The sequence below is a fragment of the Ascidiella aspersa genome, chromosome 7 (assembly GCF_963924565.1).
Source record: "Ascidiella aspersa chromosome 7, kaAscAspe10.2, whole genome shotgun sequence".
In the NCBI taxonomy this organism is placed as follows: domain Eukaryota; kingdom Metazoa; phylum Chordata; class Ascidiacea; order Phlebobranchia; family Ascidiidae; genus Ascidiella; species Ascidiella aspersa.
Window position 1 is genome coordinate 1,305,053 of NC_139453.1, and position 22,899 is coordinate 1,327,951.

At 35.3% G+C, this 22,899-nt stretch overlaps 2 protein-coding genes across 6 annotated transcripts; both read left to right on the forward strand.

The window, feature by feature from the left end:
* Positions 1-334: 334 nt before the first annotated feature.
* On the forward strand, positions 335-4,972 carry LOC146137196 (L-fucose kinase-like). Its single transcript, XM_083393479.1, has one exon. It carries the CDS (start codon positions 473-475, stop codon positions 3,833-3,835), a length of 3,363 nt encoding a protein of 1,120 aa, XP_083249605.1. The 5' UTR covers positions 335-472; the 3' UTR covers positions 3,836-4,972.
* Positions 4,973-11,561: 6,589 nt separating this feature from the next.
* On the forward strand, positions 11,562-22,407 carry LOC146137197 (uncharacterized). 5 transcript variants are annotated; one of them, XM_083394012.1, is made up of 20 exons: positions 11,562-12,679; positions 13,043-13,146; positions 13,222-13,255; positions 13,317-14,585; positions 15,063-15,137; positions 15,215-15,480; positions 15,544-15,732; positions 15,844-15,871; positions 16,151-16,293; positions 16,536-16,578; positions 16,661-16,742; positions 17,145-17,295; positions 17,448-17,516; positions 18,460-18,610; positions 19,306-19,454; positions 19,860-20,004; positions 20,328-20,393; positions 20,460-20,593; positions 20,836-21,084; positions 21,656-22,407. In XM_083394012.1, the coding sequence occupies exons 2-20, from the start codon at positions 13,117-13,119 to the stop codon at positions 21,830-21,832; spliced, it is 3,450 nt and encodes a 1,149-aa protein (XP_083250138.1). In that variant the 5' UTR covers positions 11,562-12,679; positions 13,043-13,116; the 3' UTR covers positions 21,833-22,407. The 5 variants fall into 5 exon arrangements, with proteins under 5 accessions (XP_083250138.1, XP_083250137.1, XP_083250139.1 ...); XM_083394011.1 differs by having other exon boundaries at positions 11,562-13,146; XM_083394013.1 differs by having other exon boundaries at positions 11,562-13,146; positions 19,315-19,454.
* The last annotated feature ends 492 nt before the right edge of the window (positions 22,408-22,899 follow it).

The following is a 22,899-nucleotide window of genomic DNA, read 5'->3' on the forward strand; positions in this document are numbered from 1 at the left end:
ATGGCGTTGGATTATCTTTACTTGCCACAACTGCTGTTGTTTTTAATTTTCCATTGTTGTGATGACGTCATCAATTTAGTGAGGCGTAAATTTGCGGTATAATAATTTTGCGGAATAAAGGCAAATGTGGTTAAACAAATTGTGGTCTACGTTATTCGAATATTTCTAAATAACAACAGCTTCATTGTTAGAGTTTAGGTATGGTCGGTCAAGTAATATTATTATATTTATTCTTCCATACTGTTTTCTTCCTTGCAATTTTAGTTGGGACAACTTTTTCCGTTGCTGTAAAACAGTGGAAGGATTCTGAACTTGCGCCAAAAAAAGTTTTTTGCAACTGCCGCAGAATGCGGGATTACCTTGTTGTAAAAATACTATATTGCTGATTAAACCCATGCTCATAACTTTACACTGCCGTTTGTTAACTGTTTTTGTAGATTCATGTTTATTAATATAACATTATGTTCTAATCATGTCAAAAAGCCATTCAAAATGGACTTCACTATTAATAACTTGCAAATCCAAACAATATGCCGAAGCCGTACAAAGACAAGTGGACATTAAACAAAAACTTGGCACTCTACCAAGTGATCTCGATGTGCTTTGCATCGAAGATCCACAAGATGGCATCGGTAGCGGGGGTGCGACTTTAAACGCTCTCCTAATATTAACGGAACACTTGTCAGCGAGGAATGGCTACACAGTCGTCACTTCAGATGTCTTGGCTTCAGCCAGAATCCTAGTCGTGCATTTTGGTCGCTATTTTCCGTATGACGCATGCGGCCGTAGTCTTGTTAGTTTACCATTAGTGCCTGAACAAGGTGAATTGTGTGGTTTGGTAACTAATTTTGACTCTCTGTTCGATTTGGTCACCAACAAACTGGCTTGTAACTCTCCCCCTGGCATGTGGGTGTGCAGTAGCGACATGCTGCTCAATATTCCTGACGGGACAACTTTAAACTGGAAGAAGTTAAGCGTAGGAGATGGAGTCTTATGTGTATCGGTTCCTGGTACAGTGGACTATGCAACAAAGCACGGTGTTTACTGCATCGACCACCAGAATAGCGTTACTGATCTTTTGTTCCGTGGAAGCCACGATGCGATTTCAAAATGCATCTACCAGGAAAACGTGGTGGCCTTAGTTACTGGAGTTGTGTTTTTTTCGACGCACGCAACGGAAATGTTGCTTGCAACCCACGTAACCCCACCGTTGGATGCCTGCACATACCTCGGTATCGATAGTGGAATGGACCCCCTTGGTCTGTCGTTATTTTTTGACATCTTACTTCCTATGGCCTCATCAGTGAGTGAAGATGAATTCATCCGCGGCAAACGGTCCGGTCGTTACGGGCAGGTGACCAAAAAACAAACCACAGCTCATAAACAACTTATGCAAAATGCACGATCGATTTTGTGGAGGCAACTTCGAAAGGTTCCTTTAAAAGGAGTTCTTATTGAAGGTGGGCAACATTGCTACATAGACATGACTGAATCTCCAAAAGTATACTGGAACAATATTTTATCTATTTCTAGCTGCTCTGGTTTTAAACCACATAATATTGTCCACAGCTCCGTCGCTGATAGTGCCAAAATTGGTCAAAATGTTCTGCTTATTAACTCAATAGTTGAATCTGGTGCTGACATCGGAGACAACACATGCTTGGTTCATTGCCATGTTACAAAAAATACTAAGATTGGTAGAAACTGCTACGTTTACGGTTTAAACAATACGTCCTGTGAGAATCTTGTTGCTTCAAACATTCCATCAGACAGCACTGTTTTGGGTATGTCAGTAAAGTTCTGCAACCAGCAAACTAGAAGAATTTTCGCAGCACTAAAGGCGGATGATCAACTTTTGGGAATCATCGAAGACACAGATCAATCGGTGAACAGACTCCCTGAAAATTTGTATGAGAATAAAGTGGTAACGGTGCCACGGAGGTATGTTCTATCATCTGCCATTTCTGGATGCCACCCACTCCCCTTGAGTTACAGAAATCTTGTTTCGAAAAAAGACGCCGAGCAACACAAAAACACTTTATTTATGGCCAGGCTTTTCCCAGTTTTTCACCCTCATCACTCGATTGGATTGCCTCAGGTTTTTAAGATTTTGAATGAAACTTTAACGCAGCAAGATTTCCGGAGCTGGTCGGATTGTTGGAGATGTTCTCTTTGTGAAATGCTCGAGCACGTTGACTACAACGACGAGCTTAACCACCAAGAAGCCTTGTTCCTGGAAATATCATTGACAAAAATTGGCAAGATTCTTTTGGAAAACATAAACATCAGCCTTCTGCCCTTGTTAAATGCATTTGTAGCGGCCAAACACCACGAAAAGCTTCTAGATTTCCTTGATAGGGTAGCTATGGAGGCCGTAAGTGATGAAAATGTCCAGAAGCGCCCGGATATATCAGCGCGTTGTTTTGCTTGCATTGCTGATGTGCTTGGTGTTATGGCAGGCCCAAAGGCGGTTTTAAGAAGTGGGCCAGCTGCTAATAAGGAATGGCAGCAACCACTTGCTTTGTTGGAGGAAGGTGAGATTGGAAACGGAATTTGTAACCTTGCTGCCGTTCGAGAAAAATGGCTGAACCATCCTGATCTTTTGATCCGGGCATCTCGTCATTACGAAGGCGCAGAACAAATTCTGATTCGCCACGCTGTTAAGAGTGCAATGGAGTTTATACGCACAGTTAAGTGCAATGAACTGCCGTTTGATACTTGGTATTGCGCCGAATGCCCGGCTAGAATCGATCTCTCAGGTGGTTGGACCGATACTCCCCCAATATGCTATGAGTTTGGTGGTTCAGTGGTTAATGTTGCCATTCTGTTAAATGGAAAACGACCAATCGGTGCCAGAATCAGGAAAATCAAGAGTCCCAAAATCATACTCTGCTTACTTGGTGAAACTGAGAGCGACACACAAGTGGTTGAATGCTCAGTTATGGAGCAAATGCTAAACTACTATCAACCACAAGTAACAGGTGCCTTGTTAAAAGCCTGCTGTATTCTCGCTGGCATAATTGATCCCAAATCGAGCTCATCATTGCAAGATCAACTCATAAACAAGCACGGGAGCGGATTTGAGCTTCAAACTTGGTCAAAATTACCAAGGGGCTCCGGTCTTGGCACGAGCAGCATTCTAGCAGCTGCTGTAATGGCTGTTCTTTACAGAGCCTCAGGTTTTACAGTGGACGCTGATTCCTTGCTTCACTCAGTCTTGGTGGTTGAACAAATGCTAACGACCGGTGGTGGTTGGCAGGATCAGGTTGGTGGAATTTTGGGGGGCATTAAAATCGGACGATCTGCTCCTAGTTTACCGCTGCAGATAACCTCAGAAGTTGTGAGTGCTTCCGATAGTTTTTACGCTAAATTTCGCGATCATCTTAAGATAATTTACACAGGAAAGACTCGCCTCGCTAGAAACCTTCTGCAGAACGTCCTTCGCAACTGGTACACAAAACGCAAGGACATAATGGAGAACTGCAGTGATCTGCGGAAAAACGCAGAAGACTGCTTAGCTGCGTTCAACGAGCAAAACCTGGAAGCTATCGGCCGTCATATAAATCGCTATTGGGAGCAAAAGAAGGTGATGGCATCGGGTTGCGAGCCGGACCTTTGTACTCGTATGATGGAGAAGTTTCGGCCGTTTACGTTCGGTCAGGCGCTCTGTGGTGCCGGCGGTGGTGGCTTCATGTACATCGTCACCAAGGAACCGATGTCAACACAAAACGTTATGGATCTTCTCGGGGAAGTCGACGGGGCACAAGGGGCTGAGGTTTACGAGGTCGAAATTGATCGAGTCGGAATTGTGTGTCATACGACAACTTGTGACTGAAAGCAAAGTCTTATCAAGCTTTTCTGGCTTCGGACAACTTAGTGAATTTTCACTGTCCCTGAGTGCACCTGGTTTTGAAAGCAACAATTTAGCTTTACAAAATTTATGGCAATATATTTTTGTTATTTTGAACCCTTTTAAGATTTTTCTTTAATGGATACTGTTTTACATTTATAGATGCAATATTTTCATTATTTTTTAACACAGTCTAACCTTGGTTAGACCAATTAAAACCATTTGGTTAACATTGTTTTGATTGCGTATACGGTGTTGACTGTTTAACTCATTAATAACGGGTGCAAGCATAAAAGGCCAAATAGCCTATAGGCACCTCCTGAACTTATTTCCTGGCTAACAAAGTATTTAAATTAATTTCCACAAAAAAATATTAAAATTATGCAAAACTCGGAAGATTAAATCTAATACTCCCTCCCTCCCACAACACCAACCCAAACAATAAATATTATAGTATTGGAAGTGTAAAACGAGCGATCCGGTCAAATGGCCACTTCCAAACTTCTTTCTTGAAATTATCCTTATTTAGTCAATACTGTACACTTATATATAGTTATGTTCTTTTATTGGTAGAACCTTTTCCAATGTATTTGTATTGCAATTGCAACATACTAGTTTCAAAAATGTTTTTATCAAAATTGTTTACTTACTGACCTTAGTTTTTTTCTACACTGAGTTTAGGCATTCTACATTCCGAATAAACACTCATGAAGGTTTTTATTTTGACAAATATTAGAACATCTTTAGAAATGTTGTTTTATTTTATGTTTCTTAGCAACTTAAATTTATTTCATCCTGTTATTTTTCTTATTATAATGTATGTAAGTCTATCTTCTTCAACCATTGTAAGTTTCTTATACAAATTTAAACGTCGCTGTATATCATTCTTCAATGTTGAAGACAATATTCATACAAGTGCTGATTATATTCGCTTTACGTTAATCTTCAACATATAGAAGTTAGATATCTTCATATTTGTTTTTTTACACATTGTCTATATTTTGGATGCAGTTCGATAAAATCAACTGTAATATTCAATGTTTAATACTATTCTAACTACAACTAAAAAGTATGTCGTGCATTTTTACTTGACGTATTGTGAAGTTGTATTTCGAATTAAACTAGTTAAACTTATTCACTGCTCTATCAAATTAGAATCTTGTTATTTTATAATGCAATAGCAGTAATTTGTAAAATGCTGTGGAAAGTCGTTTAGTTTGCCCAGATGTCGTTTAGAAAAATCAGCACTTAGATCATTAAAATTCAAAATTATTTATGCTAATGCCCTTTTTTTGGCTTACAAGAAAAACAATTGGGTCGCCAAAGCTTAGTCGTCCTACTTACGCTTAATATAGCCTTTGGGTCGCGGCGAAAAAAGGTTGAGAAGCACTGCTTTACGGGATCAATATTTTATTTATGGTAAAGAGCACTGCATTGGGTCACATCATAAAGTTGGTTAGAAGCTTGGTTTCGAACATTAAGCATCAACTAATAAAACTACAGTTGTTCCATAATATCGGACTAGGGTGGCATTGCACAAATATTCAATCACTGTATTGGCTACAAAGGGAGGCAAGAAGTCAGTCCCAATTCCTTTTAAGTGGGCAGAAAAAAAGCTTTTATTTTAGCTTGTTGCGTCAAACATTCCTACAGGCTTCCTGCTAAAATCTGCGGCGGTTACTCTACTTTACGCGGTCAATGTTTTAGGTTGATTGGCTCACGTCATAAAGTTTGTTATAAAACTTAATTTCGAATAATAAGAACAAAATAAAACGACCACTGCGGTTGGCCGATGATATCGGATTGGTGATACCGATGTCAAGTGGGGAACCTAGGGTTGTATCGTACAAATATTCAATCATAGTATATGTTTTGGAGGGAGAGAAGTCAGTCTATTTCCTTTCAAGTGGACAGAAAAAATGACTTTACTTTTTAATACTATAGCTTTTGCAGGTAGTGGAAGTAAAATTAAGTGACATTTCTCCAGCCTAAAAGTTTAACAAAAAACGAACTGTTTGGTGTTCTTAAGGTTTCGTCTTTATGACGTCACCTTAGGATGTAACTTCGTGACGTCATATTTGGTTGTAAACATGTGACGCCACGTTTTAATATTTGTGACGTCATGTCTGAAAGATCCCTCCAAACAATAATGGTGCTCCACGCCTGCCCATACCGTAGTGCGTAGGAAGAGGGAACTGCTATGTGAGTGTACTGGTGGTGCACAAACGGGAAATTACATCATGTTTGTACAATAAGTTTAACAACGGTGTTTGCGTATATTGGAGGGTGTGTTACATAGAGAATTATTATAGTCTGTATAATTCTACAGTGTGTGTTAAATAGTTATGTCCGGCAATGCAGTGGTCTTAGGCAAACGGCAAAAATAGTAGGCCTACACATACTATAATTTTGAAGGCAATTCAATTTGGGTTTTTATTGTAAATACGCCGCCCTAATCAATGTCTACTGGCAGATAAAGCCTTCAACAATTCAACAATAAACCACTAAAGAATTTGGGTTGTAACGGCAATTTTTATTTTAGCATCCACCGCTAGAAATATATTACAGTCATTTCGCAGCACAGTCAGCTTTTAAAGTCGTTGAGGGATGTTTCGTAAAACATTCAGTGATAGTTAAGTAAACATTAAACAACCTGGAATCATAATTCAAAAGCTTATTTAATTGGCCTATATGTATTAATCATAAAAAAAACCGCTGAACATGTTTCTCAGTTGCACTAAAATTTTGGGTAGGTCGTTTAGTGAATAAAAAACTAGGCTAGGCTGTAGGGGGTTTCCCCAGGTCGAAAGTATTGTTTCACAATGCAATTTTTGTGTTCTTTGTTTTTTGTTCTTCAAGCTAAGATTATAGTTTATATTAGACCAAAAGCTAGCCAGCACACTAGCTAAACGAAGAAATTTCAAAGGCAAAAAAAACATATTTAACCTCATTTTTTTAGAAAAAAAATTTCACCACAACAATAAGAATGATCTATATTTACAAAATAAAAATTAAAAAATTAAAAATTAAAAAAAATATTAATATTCAAAATTAATATTCGCAATAATTTTTAATAAAAATTAATTTACGCAACAAGAGACCAACAAAATCGCATAGCGCTTGATAATACCTTTCCAACGATGCCACACATGACTCGGTGATAGTTGAGGCCATACGCTTTTATCGTCGATAACCGATCCTAAAATTCATAAGCGATCGCGGTAATATTTAAACGCCCGTCACTTGCCTATTGTTCGAAATGATTTCTACAATCACATATAGTTTTAAGAAAAAATGCCTTTGTTCTAACAACGTCCTCGCATTCATTGCCAGTTGCACATTGTAATTTAAGCATGATTTTTGTAATTGTTTGAAATTAGAAATAGTAAATACTATAGCATGATGAAATAAAATTTAAAATCATAAAAAAATATTTAAAAGTTATTTTACAATGAATTTCCTTGGTTTAAATGTATATCAAGTCTAAAATGTGAATTGCCAGTTCAAAATATGTTTTACCTTAGGCAAGATTTTCGATCAAGATGTCGTACTCCTATTTTTAAGACCAGATCCAAAAATATGTTTAATATTTATTGTATTTTAGAGTTTTACCTTGCTCCAGCCTAGTTGTTTACCCAAAAGTTGTTTACCCAAAGTTGTTTACTCCGAAGTTGTTTACCAGTTTTTAATTTGTTTGTTAGCATGGTCGGTATCAGCGACTGATCGGCCCGCTCGGGCTCAAGCGCCTGTAATCAATGGCTCAAGCAATCAACGAGACGCCTTCCATATAACGCGTGTGTAAGCACGTTCTAATTCCAGTCTTTACGACATTCTCTACAGTGCAAATATACTGTCAAAATATTCAAAGATCATTACTCTTACTAATCAAGAATGTATATTCAAACCGACGAAAGTACTTTCCGCTGGAGCAAGGTAAGAGTAAAATGAAATTTGTGTTATTATTTTCTTAAAGTAATTTACATTTTAAAAGTAGCTTGCCTACTGTTATTTATCACAGATTAGAGCCTTGGTTAAAGGTATTCGGCCTCCAGTGAAGTCCTATGGCAGAGGAATTTGCGGGAAGCAAGTGAGCTGGAAGGTTCCTTTACCGAGCTCCCGCAAACGGCTCCTCTATGTTTCCGACAGCAATGCTCGGAACTTGGTTGAGCCCTGCCTCGTAAGGCCATCGTCGAACTTTGCGTTCGACGTTTGTGGCCTCAGTATTCCCGGGGGTACCACCAGGCATGGTATTACCGAGCTGTCAAACAGCCGAATACTGGATGGAGTTGCTGCCGTCGTTATTGGCCTTGGCAATAACGACGTGGTCAACAGCAGCCCGGAGGAAGCATCAGCCTATCCTTGTTTGATAATGTTTTATAAGTTTACCCCATAGACTTATTTATTTTTACTATATTTCCTTTTAGACTTATTTCTGAGATCTTGGAGGATACGAGAGCGCTGATCCGCCTCACTAAAGTGTTGTATCCAGGAGCGAAGGTTGTTACACGTTTCTTAATGTGTAGTTTTAGTGTGTAGACAGTTTTTCATATACAACTAATCATTGTAATTTGTTGCACTTAGATCTTCCACACCGGAGTGCTGCCCCAGTTGACGCCCCAGGGATGCATGGTGCAGCAGCTGAACTTGAAATTGGTGCGAAAAGATAACAGCCCTTTACCCCGGGAGCAATAGCCGGCGCAAAGACTTTTAAAAGCGTAAAGAATGGCAATGAATGCGAGGACGTTGTTAGAACAAAGGCATTTTTTCTTAAAACTATATGAGATTATAGAAATCATTTCGAACAATAGGCAAGTGACGGGCGTTTAAATATTACCGCGATCGCTTATGAATTTTAGGATCGGTTATCGACGATAAAAGCGTATGGCCTCAACTATCACCGAGTCATGTGTGGCATCGTTGGAAAGGTATTATCAATCGCTATGCGATTTTGTTGGTCTCTAGTTGCGTAAATTGATTTTTGGGTCTTTTTTGGCGGATGTTGGTGGGATGAAAAAACTCGATATTACGCATAACAAATGCTAAATTTGAAATATTTTCAACATTACAATTTTTTACTATTTTTTCTTTCTATGGCATTATAAGGCTTGTAGAAATGTCTTGATAAAATTTCGTTCACTTGCTCTTTAAATTGGGCAAGTGACAGGCGTTTAAATATTACCGCGATCGCTTATGAATTTTAGGATCGGTTATCGCCGATAAAAGCGTATGGCCTCAACTATCACCGAGTCATGTGTGGCATCGTTGGAAAGGTATTATCAAGCGCTATGCGATTTTGTTGGTCTCTAGTTGCGTAAATTAATTTTTATTAAAAATTATTGCGAATATTAATTTTGAATATTAATATTTTTTTTAATTTTTAATTTTTTAATTTTTATTTTGTAAATATAGATCATTCTTATTGTTGTGGTGAAATTTTTTTTCTAAAAAAATGAGGTTAAATATGTTTTTTTTGCCTTTGAAATTTCTTCGTTTAGCTAGTGTGCAGGCTAGCTTTTGGTTTATATTAGATAGTTATATAAAAAGGCAAGATGGCTGAAAGTCGTACGTACTTTTTGATGACGTCACATGTGATATAGGGTTAGAGTATGATGTCATAATATGTCGTCATGCGCGATACCCAGAAAGCAGTGTTGTAAACAAGTCATTTTGAAAAGACTAAAGTCCCAGTCAAGAGTCAAGACATTTGAAAAATAAAAGTCCAAGTCAGGTCTTTCGCAAAAATAACAAGTCAATTCCCAGTCAAGTCATTATGAGAGCAAATCAATTTCAAGTCATGTCATTGACATGAAAGTAAACTGTTAAACTAATAAAATAGGTAAACTCGTATACAATTATAAGCAACAATTTAACAAAAAAATAACACAAACGCAGCAATAGAAGTGTTTAATGGGCAAAACTTAAGATAAATTTTAATGAAAAACACTTCATTTAATCCCGATCCCGAGTCATTTGTTCAAAAGACTTCTGTCAAGTCATTCATTTTTGTCAAAAGACTAAAATCTTTTAAAAACAGTGACTTAAGTCAATACAACACTGTCAGAAATTAAACCGAACGGGACCTAGATAGGTCTTTTGTATTGCACTTTTAAAACTTTTGTTATTCGTTTATTGGTCTGGGACAGGGCTTAATTAAACCATAAAAATAATACAAAATTTAGAATTATTTCTCCTGGTGCCACCTGAATGTGAATTTAAACCAGGGCTGCGGAGTCGGACTCGGGACTCGGGACTCGGCGGAGTCGGTTTGTTTTGCCGGAGTCGGACTCGGGACTCGAGTAAGACCGCATAAAACTACCCGAGTCCGATGTGCGCATGCGCAGTATCAATTTTTTTAACTGTTAAGACTAACCGACAGTGAGCTTAATTTTCTAAAGTTTTGTGATGAAAGTTTCTTTTTCGGAGAATTGTTGGATTTGAAGCCAAGATATATTCTACTTGCTTTGAGGCAGTTTCTTTTAAAGCATTGTTAGACTTGCTGTTACAGCCTGAGCCAGGCTGGCAGAATCTTGCCAGCCTTCTGGTGACAAGCATTTTTTGCGAAAATTCTTCGGTTTTTGGTCGCGCCCCTAAACCTAAATGATGTGTTTGTCAAAGGAATGTATCAACCTTGCCATGTTTAGGAGATAAACAAGATTATTAAGAATGGATTAGGTAAAGTTGCGCCCAAGGCACAAACATTTTTGTGACCTAAAAAAATACATATTGGGTATGCTCAAGTACCACCTGGGGAACTGGAGATGCACATGTCTGCTTTTCTTACTCTAACACTGTTACATAGATAAGCTGTTTTGGGGCGAACTCATGAGCACACATGCAGGTTAAAATCAAATTGAAAAGTGAGAAAAATTTTTTTTTTTTGAACTGGGAGAAATTTTTAACAAAAAAATAACGGTGTGTTATATAATCCAAGTTAATAGAAATTGTTTGCCGAAATTAGAGTCGCACAGTGAAGTGCAACATACCATAGTATGCATTATACCTCTTGGCTGAATAGATGTGCTTCAGAGACACAACCATACCTAAACGAGGCCGAAGTTTGAAAATCTTTTGCGTTTATGACATTAAAACAGTCAAAAATATAGTTTAAGCCTTAGATGGAACAGCATGGCCTGGTACATCCTAGTTATCCCCATGCGAATGCAATACTTGTCTAACAGGAATGGCGACTATCATTTAACAGGAATGGCAACGATCATGATTGCTTTTTTTAACTCAATAAAGAAGTATTTGCCAAATCAAGTAAAACTACAAATACACAACAGTTCTATTAAAACTTAACACTTTTTAAACCAATAAACAATCTATATGCCAAACACTGGCTTTACCCTGCTAAACAACGTGCTTCATATTTTTTTTTAAATGGCACAAAAAATTTTAGTGCATAATGTACCTACATATTCAGCATTTGAAAAAAAAATATTGGATTAAATATGTGTAGAACAAGCACACCTTTGTTTGGAAAATCGATCTTTCAAAAAAAATTAAAAAATAGTTATATAATACTAAATAAAATTTAAAAAAAAATAAATAAAAAAAAAAATTAAAAATGTTTTTTTTTTATTTTATTTTTTTTATTTTTTTTTTGGACTAATTTCTTTGGTTTTCTGTCTGATTCTTTGGCCGATATAGTCGCCAAGTCGCTTTCTAAAGAAAGCTATAAATAGATCCTTTCTAAAGTAAGCTATAAATAGCCGAGTTTTAACAAACTGGTGGCCGTAGAAATAAGTGAGGATGCCCTGCAAGTATAATTTCCTAAATTAAAATATAAAAAGCTTAATTTGTAATTTGTTATAATTTCCATTTGCCATTGTCGTTATGTAAAGCAAAATTTACCTTAGGTAAAACATTAAATTTGTAATTTATTAACAGTTTTTGAATGCCAGACACCTACTGACTTTTACCTTGGTATGCTGAGAAGTAGTAGCATAGTTCTAAATATGTGCATTTTTCCACAACAAACACCTGGCAAAAACTAAAATCAGTCATTCAATCAAGGGTTTATATAAAAGTAAGTTCAGGCTTATAAAACTAACCAGTGATTTTAACCTACAACCTTGGTTACTCTACCAACTGTGTGATTAGGCTTGTGGTGGAATATACAGAGTTTGTTAGTAAGCAATGTCAACTAAATTAATGATTGCCAATGTGACTTGACAAAGGGTTGACACAAATTGAACGTCTTTGAATTTAATTGTTCACTGAAAAGTCTTTTAAATATCCATGTTTTTTTTATTGTTTTTTTAAATATCCACGTTTTTTTTCTTGATTTTTTAAATCCATGTTTTAGTATTTGAATAGTATTATCAAATTTTTATGTGTTAAAAAAGTGAACATTTTTTTTAATTATTTGTTATACTGTTGACCATGGCATTCATAAGGCTTTTTTCTTTGCATCTAATTTATAAAATGTTCTGTCAGCCGTGTGATAAGAAGAATATTAAAAATAATTCGTTTTTTTATACTCAAAAAAAAAACATGTTGCAGCTAGTTAAAACTTTAGTCAATATTAAGTATGCCTTTGTTGATATTATAAAAAAGTAGAGGCACCTCAGCATACCAGCATTTCAATACCCCAGCCAACTCTGTAACTTGATAAACACATTGAACAAAGGTTTCGTGTTTTTGACAAGCACAGACCCATTGTACTCTTTAAAAAGCCCTCTGTTTTTTTGTCAGCAGAACAAGCTTAGCTTTGACAAAATGTATTTTCCAAGGGCTAATGTCCTTTAAAAGATGTTTAAGTTGTAGTGGAAATTTCAAGTATATGATTTTTAAATGCTATTGTTCGAAATTGGAAAATATAGACAGGTTTGGTGATTTTATATTGAGATTAAAAAGGTCAAAAATCTGAAATTCAAAATAATTAAGAATAACTACATTACAAGAGATGTGTCTTAATTATTGAGTGTATGTTTCTGATTTGATTGCCAATATAGTTCTGTTTTAGATTTAAGTACAACTGTACTGTCTAACTCTAAAACAATCTAATAAAAATTTCTAAAATAGATTGGTAAATATATCAAAAAACCTTGTAGTCTTAAAACCTTGTAACACAAACTACAATTAAGTAATACATAGAAGTCATATTAGCATTTACTTTAGCCTTTTGTGTAGCATTTATAGCTTTGCTAGTAAAACTATTTATTAATAATAAAACTGATTTGAATTCAGCTAGGATTATTATTATGGTTGCCTACAAGGGTTCATCAAAATTTTTAAAACTGAAGCTGTGAAATACAATTGCAATGTCTGTTCCAAATAATGTCCAGCCAACTGTAAGTACCATAAGAATGCTGTTTTTTATACTAGTGTATATTTATTTTAATTTAAAAATTACGAATTTTTTTTAGGATGATACTTTGGAAGAAGATTATTTTCCACCAGGTATATTAGCTAAACACTATTATTTCTTTGACAACATTTATCCGTTTAATTTATTTCACAGAAATAAAAAAAATAAGGAAATGGCAGAAAAAACATGCACTTAAAACATTGAACAAAATAAGAAGTGATGGGTTGGGCTACCATTCCACGTTTGTTGATATTGATTTGTTTAATGACTGTGATAGTGATATACTTGATGAACTGTCTGGAAATTCCAAACAAAAAAAACATATAAACTTTAAGAGTCTTTGCTCAAGAATTAGTAATCCGCATAATTGTTTTTCTGCCATCATTGGCCAATATGGATCTGGAAAAACAACCAATACTCTAGAAATGGCTGATTACTTTAATGGCTCAAACTCTAAGCTTCTTTGTATTTTGCAAAAATTTTCTGAATCTGATCATGATGGCAATCTTTCCTGCAAAGATTTCTTGATTAAAAGGAATTGTCCTGATTTATCGGATGCCGACTGCGAAAAAGCTTTTCAGTGGATAGAGAACTTTCCCAAGAAGTTGCTTCTTATATTTGATGGGGCTGATGAGGCAAGCTGGTGGCATCACATGAATGAGAGAGCCCCTCGTCTACGCTACGACACACCGGCTCCAGTCTGGCAGATTGTCTCTAACTTGTTTGATGATCATCTTCTGGAAGAGTCTTGTAAAGTTTTTACGACAAGATTTAGCAGTATGATACAAATGGCACCGCATCTCCGACCAACGAAGACTTATCTCCTTGCTAATTTATCTGCATCAGATGTTCAAGAAGGTTTATTTAAACATAGTGTGCATTGTGAGAAGGCTGAACATAACTGGATGGTTATACGGGAAAATGACCCTTTCTTGCTTCAGCTCTACAGCTTACCTATTTTCCTCTCAAATATTGAAGGGAAATTGCCTTTGACATCTGCCTTTGAAATTCTGAAAAAAGTTGTGGTAAACATGGGAAGCAACATCAACACCCGAAGTGATTTAAGAAATACACTTTCTCAAGTTTGTAAGCTAGCATTTGCTGTTAGTTCAAATTATCAGAGCAACTTTAGGTTCTCTTTGAAAGATCTTTGTGAACATAAGTTGGAAATTAAAGACGTTCAGGATTTTGTGGTGGCTCTTCCCGGCACTTCATCAGTTAAAAAAAAAGTTGAGAGAGACAAAGTAAAAGTGTGCTTTTCCCCATTGTGTTTTCTTGATTACTTTGCAACACAACATGTTGCTCAATTAAATTTAAATGAGTTTAAAGACTGGTTGCAGAATCTTTCCACAGGGGTCAACATGAATCACGTATTTCATCTTTTACATGGTTGTTTGTTTGATGAAACTTTTCAATGTAAAGGTAATTTTTCAGAATGTTTTTATGTCTGGTCGCCTTTTTATTAGTGTTAATAGCAGGGCTGCGGAGTTGATAAAAAAATTTGTTACTTTGGCAGTAAAAATGGAACCTAGTTCTGTTTCGGCCAACTTTGTTGAATCTGTTGGGTCCTGGGTCCAGCGCAGACTTCATACCCTGTATTGAACATGCTTAACTAGCTGAAAATATGTTGTTGGACAATATTTCACCAAAAGTCATTCCACTGTTTCAATTTACAGTTTGCAACCTTATCGTTTTGTAATTTGCTACAGCGTATACACACATCAAACTTTGGACTCAGGTAGTCTTACCCGAATCCAACTCCATCAAAATACACGACTACTCCAACTATGCAGCCCTGGTTTATAGTAAAGTAACAAAATTAATTTATTGAAAAATAAGTACAAAATATTGCATTATAGATTGCTTTTTGTTTCAACTTCACAATGATTTTGTTTTTAGATAAAACTGAAAAAAGAGAAGCACTTGCTGAAAACCTAAAAAACAAATTTGAAACTTTGACATCCTGCAATACAGGTTACTACATATGTTTAAAGCTTTAGGTTTCTGGCGTAAGGTAAAAAATATGTTGAAAAACCGTTTGTGTATTATAGATTTTTTTCGATATATGGCATGTCTTCGAGAGGGTGGTGATGGTTTACTCCCAAGCATTATAGGTGTTCTTCCCACAAAGCCCACAAAGATTTTCCCCACAAAGATTGAATGTAGTGGTGGTTTGACATTGTGTCAAGTTCTTACAATATGCTTTATGCTGAAAAAGTCTAAGCACCCCATTAAACAGCTCTTATTAGTTGATTGCGAATTAGGCGATGATGCATTCAGATATCTGGTTGAAAGTATTGCACAGATGTCTGTTCAGGTAATATTTTTTTAATTCATAATGTTTGTGTTTTTTCAAAGTAAAACCTCTTTTTCTATTTAGATCCATGAAGTTGATATCTCAAACAACAATATTGGTTTATACGACCAGCATGTTATAACAAAAGGCTTTCTGAATAAAATAACAACTTCATTATGTCTATTGAACTGTCAAAAAGATGAGAATGGTAAATGGCGAAACATGAGCAGCGAAGCATCTCAACATATTAAAACTCTAGCAAAATGCAATCCAGTAAGTGCTGGCAACACTAGAACAGCTTTTACCTCTACATGCTGCTATATGTTTTTTTCTTGCAAGTTACCATTAAAAAACAAAGTTTTCTGTCAAATATATGTTTTTTAGGAGTTGGCAGTTGATTGTGGAAGTGAAGGCAAGTAAATGTGTTCCATTGATTCAGTTTGTCTAATAAATTTGGAGATAGTTATCAATCTCATATTCATCAAGTAGTACAATGTTGACTGTTAGGCTGCGTTAAACAAGCTTGGTTAAATGGAATGCTTTAAAAAAAAACAAGGCTTTATTATGCGATATGTTCATGCTAATGTTTCATGGTAAAATATTTGCTGCCGCTACGTCTTTTTGATAAAAGAAGATTTGCAGGTACGCAGTTTTCTATTCCAAATGCAATACCCTCATAATTGTTTCATAGATTCTCTGAAGACCTTCATTGATAATGAAGAAACCCCAATAAAGGATGTCAGCACCCCAAGTACCAGCATGATGCAAGAGAATGAGAACCTCAGAAGAAGCAGTTTAAACGGTGGAATTATTGAAGAAGAATCAGTATCAAAGGTTTTGAATTCATGTTAATTAATAAATTCAGATTTTATCCAATGATAGTAAATGTTTTTCTTCTAAATTGGGAATGATTTTTATTAAACATTAGGCGCAATGTTTTTTATATTTTATTACATTTTACTTACCTGATAAAGTGAATTAGCCTTACTTAGCTGCTATCATAAAACTAATATCAGTTAAAATGATTTTTGTTTGACAGTATTTCAAAACAAATAACCTTCATTGCTTTAACACAGTTTGATGAATCAGTTAAAGAAAATGAGTCAACTACGATTCCTAGTAAGTCTCTTTCAAAAATAGTTGAGCACAATAATTTACTTCTGTTATAAATTATTGTGCTCATACAATTTTTAACTTGCAGGTTCTGTGGAAAAACCTTTACTTGTTCATGGAAAGTTCAAAATAAAAGGAAAAATCGATGATAAACATGCAAAAATTTTCTTGTAAGTTGTTTTCCTATTTGCTATAACCCTTCAGCATTATGGACGTCATTTGCTATATTTTCTTACCTATTAATAATTGTCAGTAAATACTCGGCTAGGATCATTAGTTAGTTGGTATGAATTCAGCTTATTTACCTAATTACTATGCTGTGGAATCCACATGAAGTAGTACTAATAAACGATAGTCGAGAAACAACCATAGCACCATTGCCTGCTGCATCCTGTATGTAAAACTTCATGTTAGGTTAGTTAGTTGCTTGATCTGGGCGGTTAATTCCCTAACATTAAGTTGTAAATGATTTTGGTAGTAGCTGGCGTATTTAACAAATACTAAGTTTAAACAACATTAGTTTTCACTGACATGCAAACTTTTTATTTACAATTTTGTGTTTCGCGTCACAGTGCGGAGTCATTGTCCCCAATTCAGCAACTTTGTGCAAAAGCGTTTGACATCACAACCTATGACAGCCATGATGAGGCAAATATTTTAAAAGATCTTAACCATGAAAACATTGTCCAATACATTTGCTGCTCAGATAATGAAATTCTTAAGGTAGGCACTTCATTGCAAATATTATTTATACAAAGAAAACTACAAGCTAAAAGTAGTATGTATTGTAAAACGGTTGGATATTTTAAAAGATGGTTGATAAATTTGCCATAGTATAATTTGTAACAAAATGTTATATTTTATTTTTGGTAAAGAAAGATAAAGACATTTCATGCGGATTGAGGTATATTTTCATGGAACTTTGCATGACAAACGTGGAAAATGTAGGTTTCATCATTAACATTTTTACCTATTGTCATAATGGTGTAGTAAAAGAAGCCAAATAAAATCTAATTTACAAACTAATTCCATTGCTTCTACTGAACCACCACAAATATTATTTTAATCCATAGTAACCCAAGCCCTAACGTCAGCCAACAAACTTAGGTACATTAAGTGGTCAGTCGCTTAAAAATAGCTTAAATTACGATTCAAACTCACAACCTCTGGTTACACCATGAACATCGCTCTACAATCTGAGCTACACAGGCTCAGAGGGGAGCAAGCCGAGAAACAACCACAGCACCGTTGCCTGGCGCATCCTGTTAGTAAAACTAGTCTGTGGTGAGGTTCGAGCTAACGACCTCGGTCATACTGGGACCGTCGCTCTACCAACTGAGCTACACAGGCTCAAAGAGAAGCAAGTCGAGAAACAACATTCGCTTGCTGTATCTTGTTCTTGAAACATACCGGTTGTAGGGTAGCAACTACCTTCGATTTACCAGAACTACCACATTATTGACTAACTTATCAGTCAAAGCATAATTTTGTATGCTACAAAAATAAGATGTATTGCTTTAAAAATAGTTCTTGTATAAAATTCTGAAATAATATTTAATCAGATAGGCCAGGAAGCAAAAAAGTTGCACTTAAAATTCAGAACTCTCTTGCTTATACTCATTTTTGGCAAACTCTTTGTCAATTCTTTGTTTGGTTTATTTGAATTGCCCACAGTCCTTTAGTGGGCCAGCCTTGTTCTACTTATAATAAAAAAAATTTGAATGAATCTGTGCTCCAACTATTATTGAACGACTATTTTAAATATAAGAACTGCTTTGCTTCTTTTTTTCCAAGTTTTAAATTTATCTTTGCATTTTTGCTTGTTTAATTTTCTCTTTTATGTTCACATGTGGAAATACTTTTTATGTTTGACTTATTTCACAACAGTACATTCAAAATGTCTCCAATTGGATTGACACACAAAGTGGAGTTTGTGTTACCGGCGATAAAAACATGCAAGATTGTCTTCAAATTGCTCCCCTTGAGATTCTGAAGCAAGTTGGTGCAGGATTACAATATCTTCATTCCAAAAAAATAGGTAAGCATATATTGTTTTAGACTGAAAAAGAGTTTTTCTGGTATTTATTTGTTTAATCCAACGTTGCGGATAGCTATACAGGATACCTTTATCAGGGAATGTAACCAGGGCTGCAGAGTCCGACTCCGGCCAAAAAAATATCCCGAGTCCCGAGTCCGACTCCGGCCAAATGTAAGATTTTGTCGAGTCCCGAGTCCAGCTCTGACTCTACAGCCTGTATTTTACCCATTTACGCAACTAAATTAAGGTGGATTTTCTACAATCCACTGATATTGGTTTCATAATTGATCGACCCGCATTACATGGTTTAAAAATATTTCACATTTGCTATTACACTTTTACAACTTACATTTTGCCGCCTTAACAGTTTTAAAATTTAATACTGCGCATGCGCACGTCGGACTCGGGACTCGAGTAGTTTTACGCGGTCTTACTCGAGTCCCGAGTCCGACTCCAGCAAAACAAACCGACTCCGTCGAGTACCGACTCCGACCCCGCAGCCCTGAGTGTAACAACACCATGCAAAATAAAATGCCCTAACCAAAAGTCAAAATAAAAAGTGATAAGGGCGAAACGTCGGATAAAACAAATAAGTACTGGATTCGGATGAGCTTATTTTAAATATATACTATGCCTGGTAGCAACAGCATATTTAAATATTGTTTATTAGCCTAGATTCGGTAGTTTGTTTAAAGGTGAAAAAGCTTTAGTACACAGGGATATAAAACCAAGCAATCTGTTGCTTACCAAAGATGGTGAAAGGGTGATTGTTAAAATATCGGACTTTGGAACAAGCAAATACAAATCTGATGATCAAACAATTGATAGCAGCTGCAGTGGAACAGTAAGTATCAACTAAAAGTTTAGTAACCTACTGTTTTATTAAATATAAATTTTAAAGTAGAAATTACTGCGTCGATCATAAATCATTGCTGAAATGCCTATTTTAATTTGGTATCAGATTAGCACCGATACCATCAGACGTTTACTGACAAACCACTTAGCATCGGTTCCGCCGATGTTATCATAATGTCCTTAGCACCAATACTGCCCTAGTTATGATCGTCACCGATACCATCTAAGTTCCAAACCGTCATCAATGCCAACCTAGTATCGGATGTGTGCCAATACTACCACTTTGTTAAGATCAGATATTACCAAGCCTCCCTAGTATTAGCTATTTTCAATTTTCTACTTAATCTTTACTATATCATATCTTCTCTTATTTAATTTTCCTTTTTACCTACAGAGACAGAAATCTGACATTTTTAGCTTTGGGTTGGTTGCTTACTTTGTGCTGACCAACGGGGGTCATCCCTTTGGTGGAGATTTAAGCCACAAACATAACGTTACCAACGATGATCGTAAACCTCCTTGCCTGGAAAAGTTAATTGGTGAGTTTCATTTTCAAATGCATTTAAGATTAAATCTTGGCAAGAAAATATTTAAGGTAAAACTTGGCTTTTCGATTTAGACTAAATCAACATTCACACTTTTCAAATTAAATCAATAGTCATATCGTGCTTAGTTTTATTTTATTTTTAGTTTACTTCATAGTTTGGTCAAACAATAAATTTTCTTTAATTTTTTCCGAAAAGTGATCTATGAAAAAAAATTAGGAATTACATAAGTGTTACATGTCTTTTTAAACAATTTATATTAGTCAATAATTAGATACCTTGTTTTAAGAGTTACACAAATAGAAATATGTTTGTAGAATTATTTAATGTTGAACAAGAAGTTGAAGAACTATCAAAGAGAACAGCAGACGGAAAACTAACAAGTGTGTATTCAAACTTCTTCTGGCATTTGCTTTTTTATTTTCTAACATTAAATAAATTAATTGTAGAGGAACAAATTGTTTCTGCCCGAGAATTGATCAGAGGGATGCTTAATTTCGAAAAAACAGAACGACCTGACATCCAAAAAGTTCTTGCCCATCCACTGTTTTGGGAAACCGAAAAGAAGGTGGAATTTTTTAAGGTACGTATCAATGGAAAATAGTTTTAGTTGGCAAAAAAGTAATGAAAAACAAATATAAAAATTGTCATTTTTAGGGCGATGTTTAATAATATACACTTTGTATAACAAACCAAAATATATATTTTTATTGTTAATTCTTGTTTTACTTGGTGCCAGTACCCCCAAATAATAAAATCTGATTTTTTTTGCAGAAACATAAACTTACAATAGCTAACCAAAATATAACTATTCTTTAATTTCAGGATATTTATAAAGAAAAAATTGAGAATAAATTGACAAACATTAAGAAAAATCAGTGTCAACAACTCGAGGACAACAAGCTTCACAGATTGATGAACAACTTTCAAGCTGGACTTTTGCCCAGCAACCAAACTGTGACGCAGTTCTCTATTTCCAAGAAAGATCTCCCAGAATCAGTGCTAAATGATAAAGATCATCCCGTTAGGACATGCGAGAATGTGGAAGAGTTTTTAAAATATATGCGCCACAAGGTTTGTGTTTCTGCTTTTTGCTTCATATGTTGTGTTATGTCTTTAAAACAGTTTGTTTTAATGTTCTAGATCAGTGGTTCTCAACCGCCGGTCCGCCAAATATATTACAATTTTATATCTGAATTGCAAAATGCAAGATGTTAAAAGCTTGTTCACCAAATTAAGAACTTCGCCAGTCCCGTAATTTGCAGAATTGTGACGTAACACAAAGTTAATTACACGTCGTTACAGTCTTCTTCTTTAAGATAGTTGTATGTGAAAAACTTTCGTATACCACGTATGATATAAGAAAGACAGCGGAAAATTGCTAATTTAATTGAAGTTTCCAGTCTTTGCTTTTAAGTTGCATACTTTAGTCGTAATTACATTTTGGGTTGATTTTGATTTTTAAAGGTCCACCGGTCCGCAAAATTTGTTTTGAAATTTCACCGGTCCGTAAGCTAAAAAAGGTTGAGAACCACTGTTCTAGATGACCACCGCTTTATTGTGATTAAATTTGTCTTTATTGAAAACATAGTGCATAATAATATCTTCTCTATTGTTTTAACATGTCTTCCTTTTTTTAAAACAGTCAAGTCATACCAGCTTACAGACTGATATAAAAAAAGAAATATTTGAAAACAAGAAAGGTGATGATAAGTGGGATATATTCCTTGCAAAGTTCCTCAAGGGAAAGGAACATCTCTTGGTTCATTTGTATGAGATTGAAGAATTTCGTTGTGACATTGCCTTGAAAAAATACTATTAATAAATTATATGAGTCTGTTTACTCTTTTGCATGGCTCAGTTGCGTAATCATTTTAAAAAATCTGCTTGTGTTTCACCAGATGAGTAACTAAGAATCGTGAAAGATTACATTTCTTTGTAAATGGTTACATATGTAGTATTATTATGTGTTTTGATGTGTGCTGTTTAATTCTATTTGTGTGCTCATTACTGTTTATTAATATGCAATGTCTGTAGTTCTTTTCTGTAGCCTTTGGAAGTAATATATATTTTATGCAGTTGTTTTATACTATTATAAGTGCTAAATTTATCTTTTTATATTCCATTCCCAATCTTTAAATGTTATTTTTACAACCAAAGTTCAATCTATTACTATTTTTTCTTGTGCTGTGTAAAATAGTCAGTCGTTGATTTTACCATAGTTAAAACTTTTTAATACGTTTTTTAACATGTAGTGCCTATCTATTAAATAACAATTTATTCAAGTATTAGATTATGAACTATTATAATGTGTTAAAACGACGCACATTTTAAATTTATAATGCATGCTTGTGAAAAAATATGTAAATATAGAGTGCCTTTTAATAAATTCTTGATCACCACAGGACACAGAATAGTCGTCTAGCGTCCAATGCCTTGTATAATGATAGAAAAAAATACTGCTTCCGGGAAACTCTTTAGTGCTCTTTAATTGATAGGTGCCAAATAACTGAAACAAAGTATAATTACTACCAGTACAAGTGTAAATAGGGATTTAAATTGCCCACTTCATAGCTAGGTTGTAGGACTGCGGGTTGATTAAAAATACCCGAGTCTTTCTCCGGCCAAATGTGCGAGACCCGAGTCCAGCTCAAGAAAACAAGGACGAGTTTGTACATGTTTGGTTCTATCGTAAACACTCTTTCAAGGGACGCATCTTGTCATGACCCCACCAAATTCGATTTTTAGTCTCTTAGCCTAATATTTAAATTTTATTGCGCTTCGGTGGAATGTAATCCGTCTTTTAAATATGAACAAAATACCGACCGTTTTCTAAACTATAAAGCATACCGATTCAAATTTTCAACCTAATTTAGTAATGCCATGTAG

Coding starts and splice junctions, on each gene's coding strand:
- LOC146137196 (XM_083393479.1), top strand. CDS start 473: ATGTCAAAAAGCCATTCAAAATGGACTTCACTATTAATAACTTGCAAA.
- LOC146137197 (XM_083394011.1), top strand. CDS start 13,117: ATGTCTGTTCCAAATAATGTCCAGCCAACT. Junction 15,872..16,150: donor AGTTGATTGTGGAAGTGAAG/GCAAGTAAATGT, acceptor ATTGTTTCATAG/ATTCTCTGAAGACCTTCATT. Junction 21,085..21,655: donor TAAAATATATGCGCCACAAG/GTTTGTGTTTCT, acceptor TTTTTAAAACAG/TCAAGTCATACCAGCTTACA.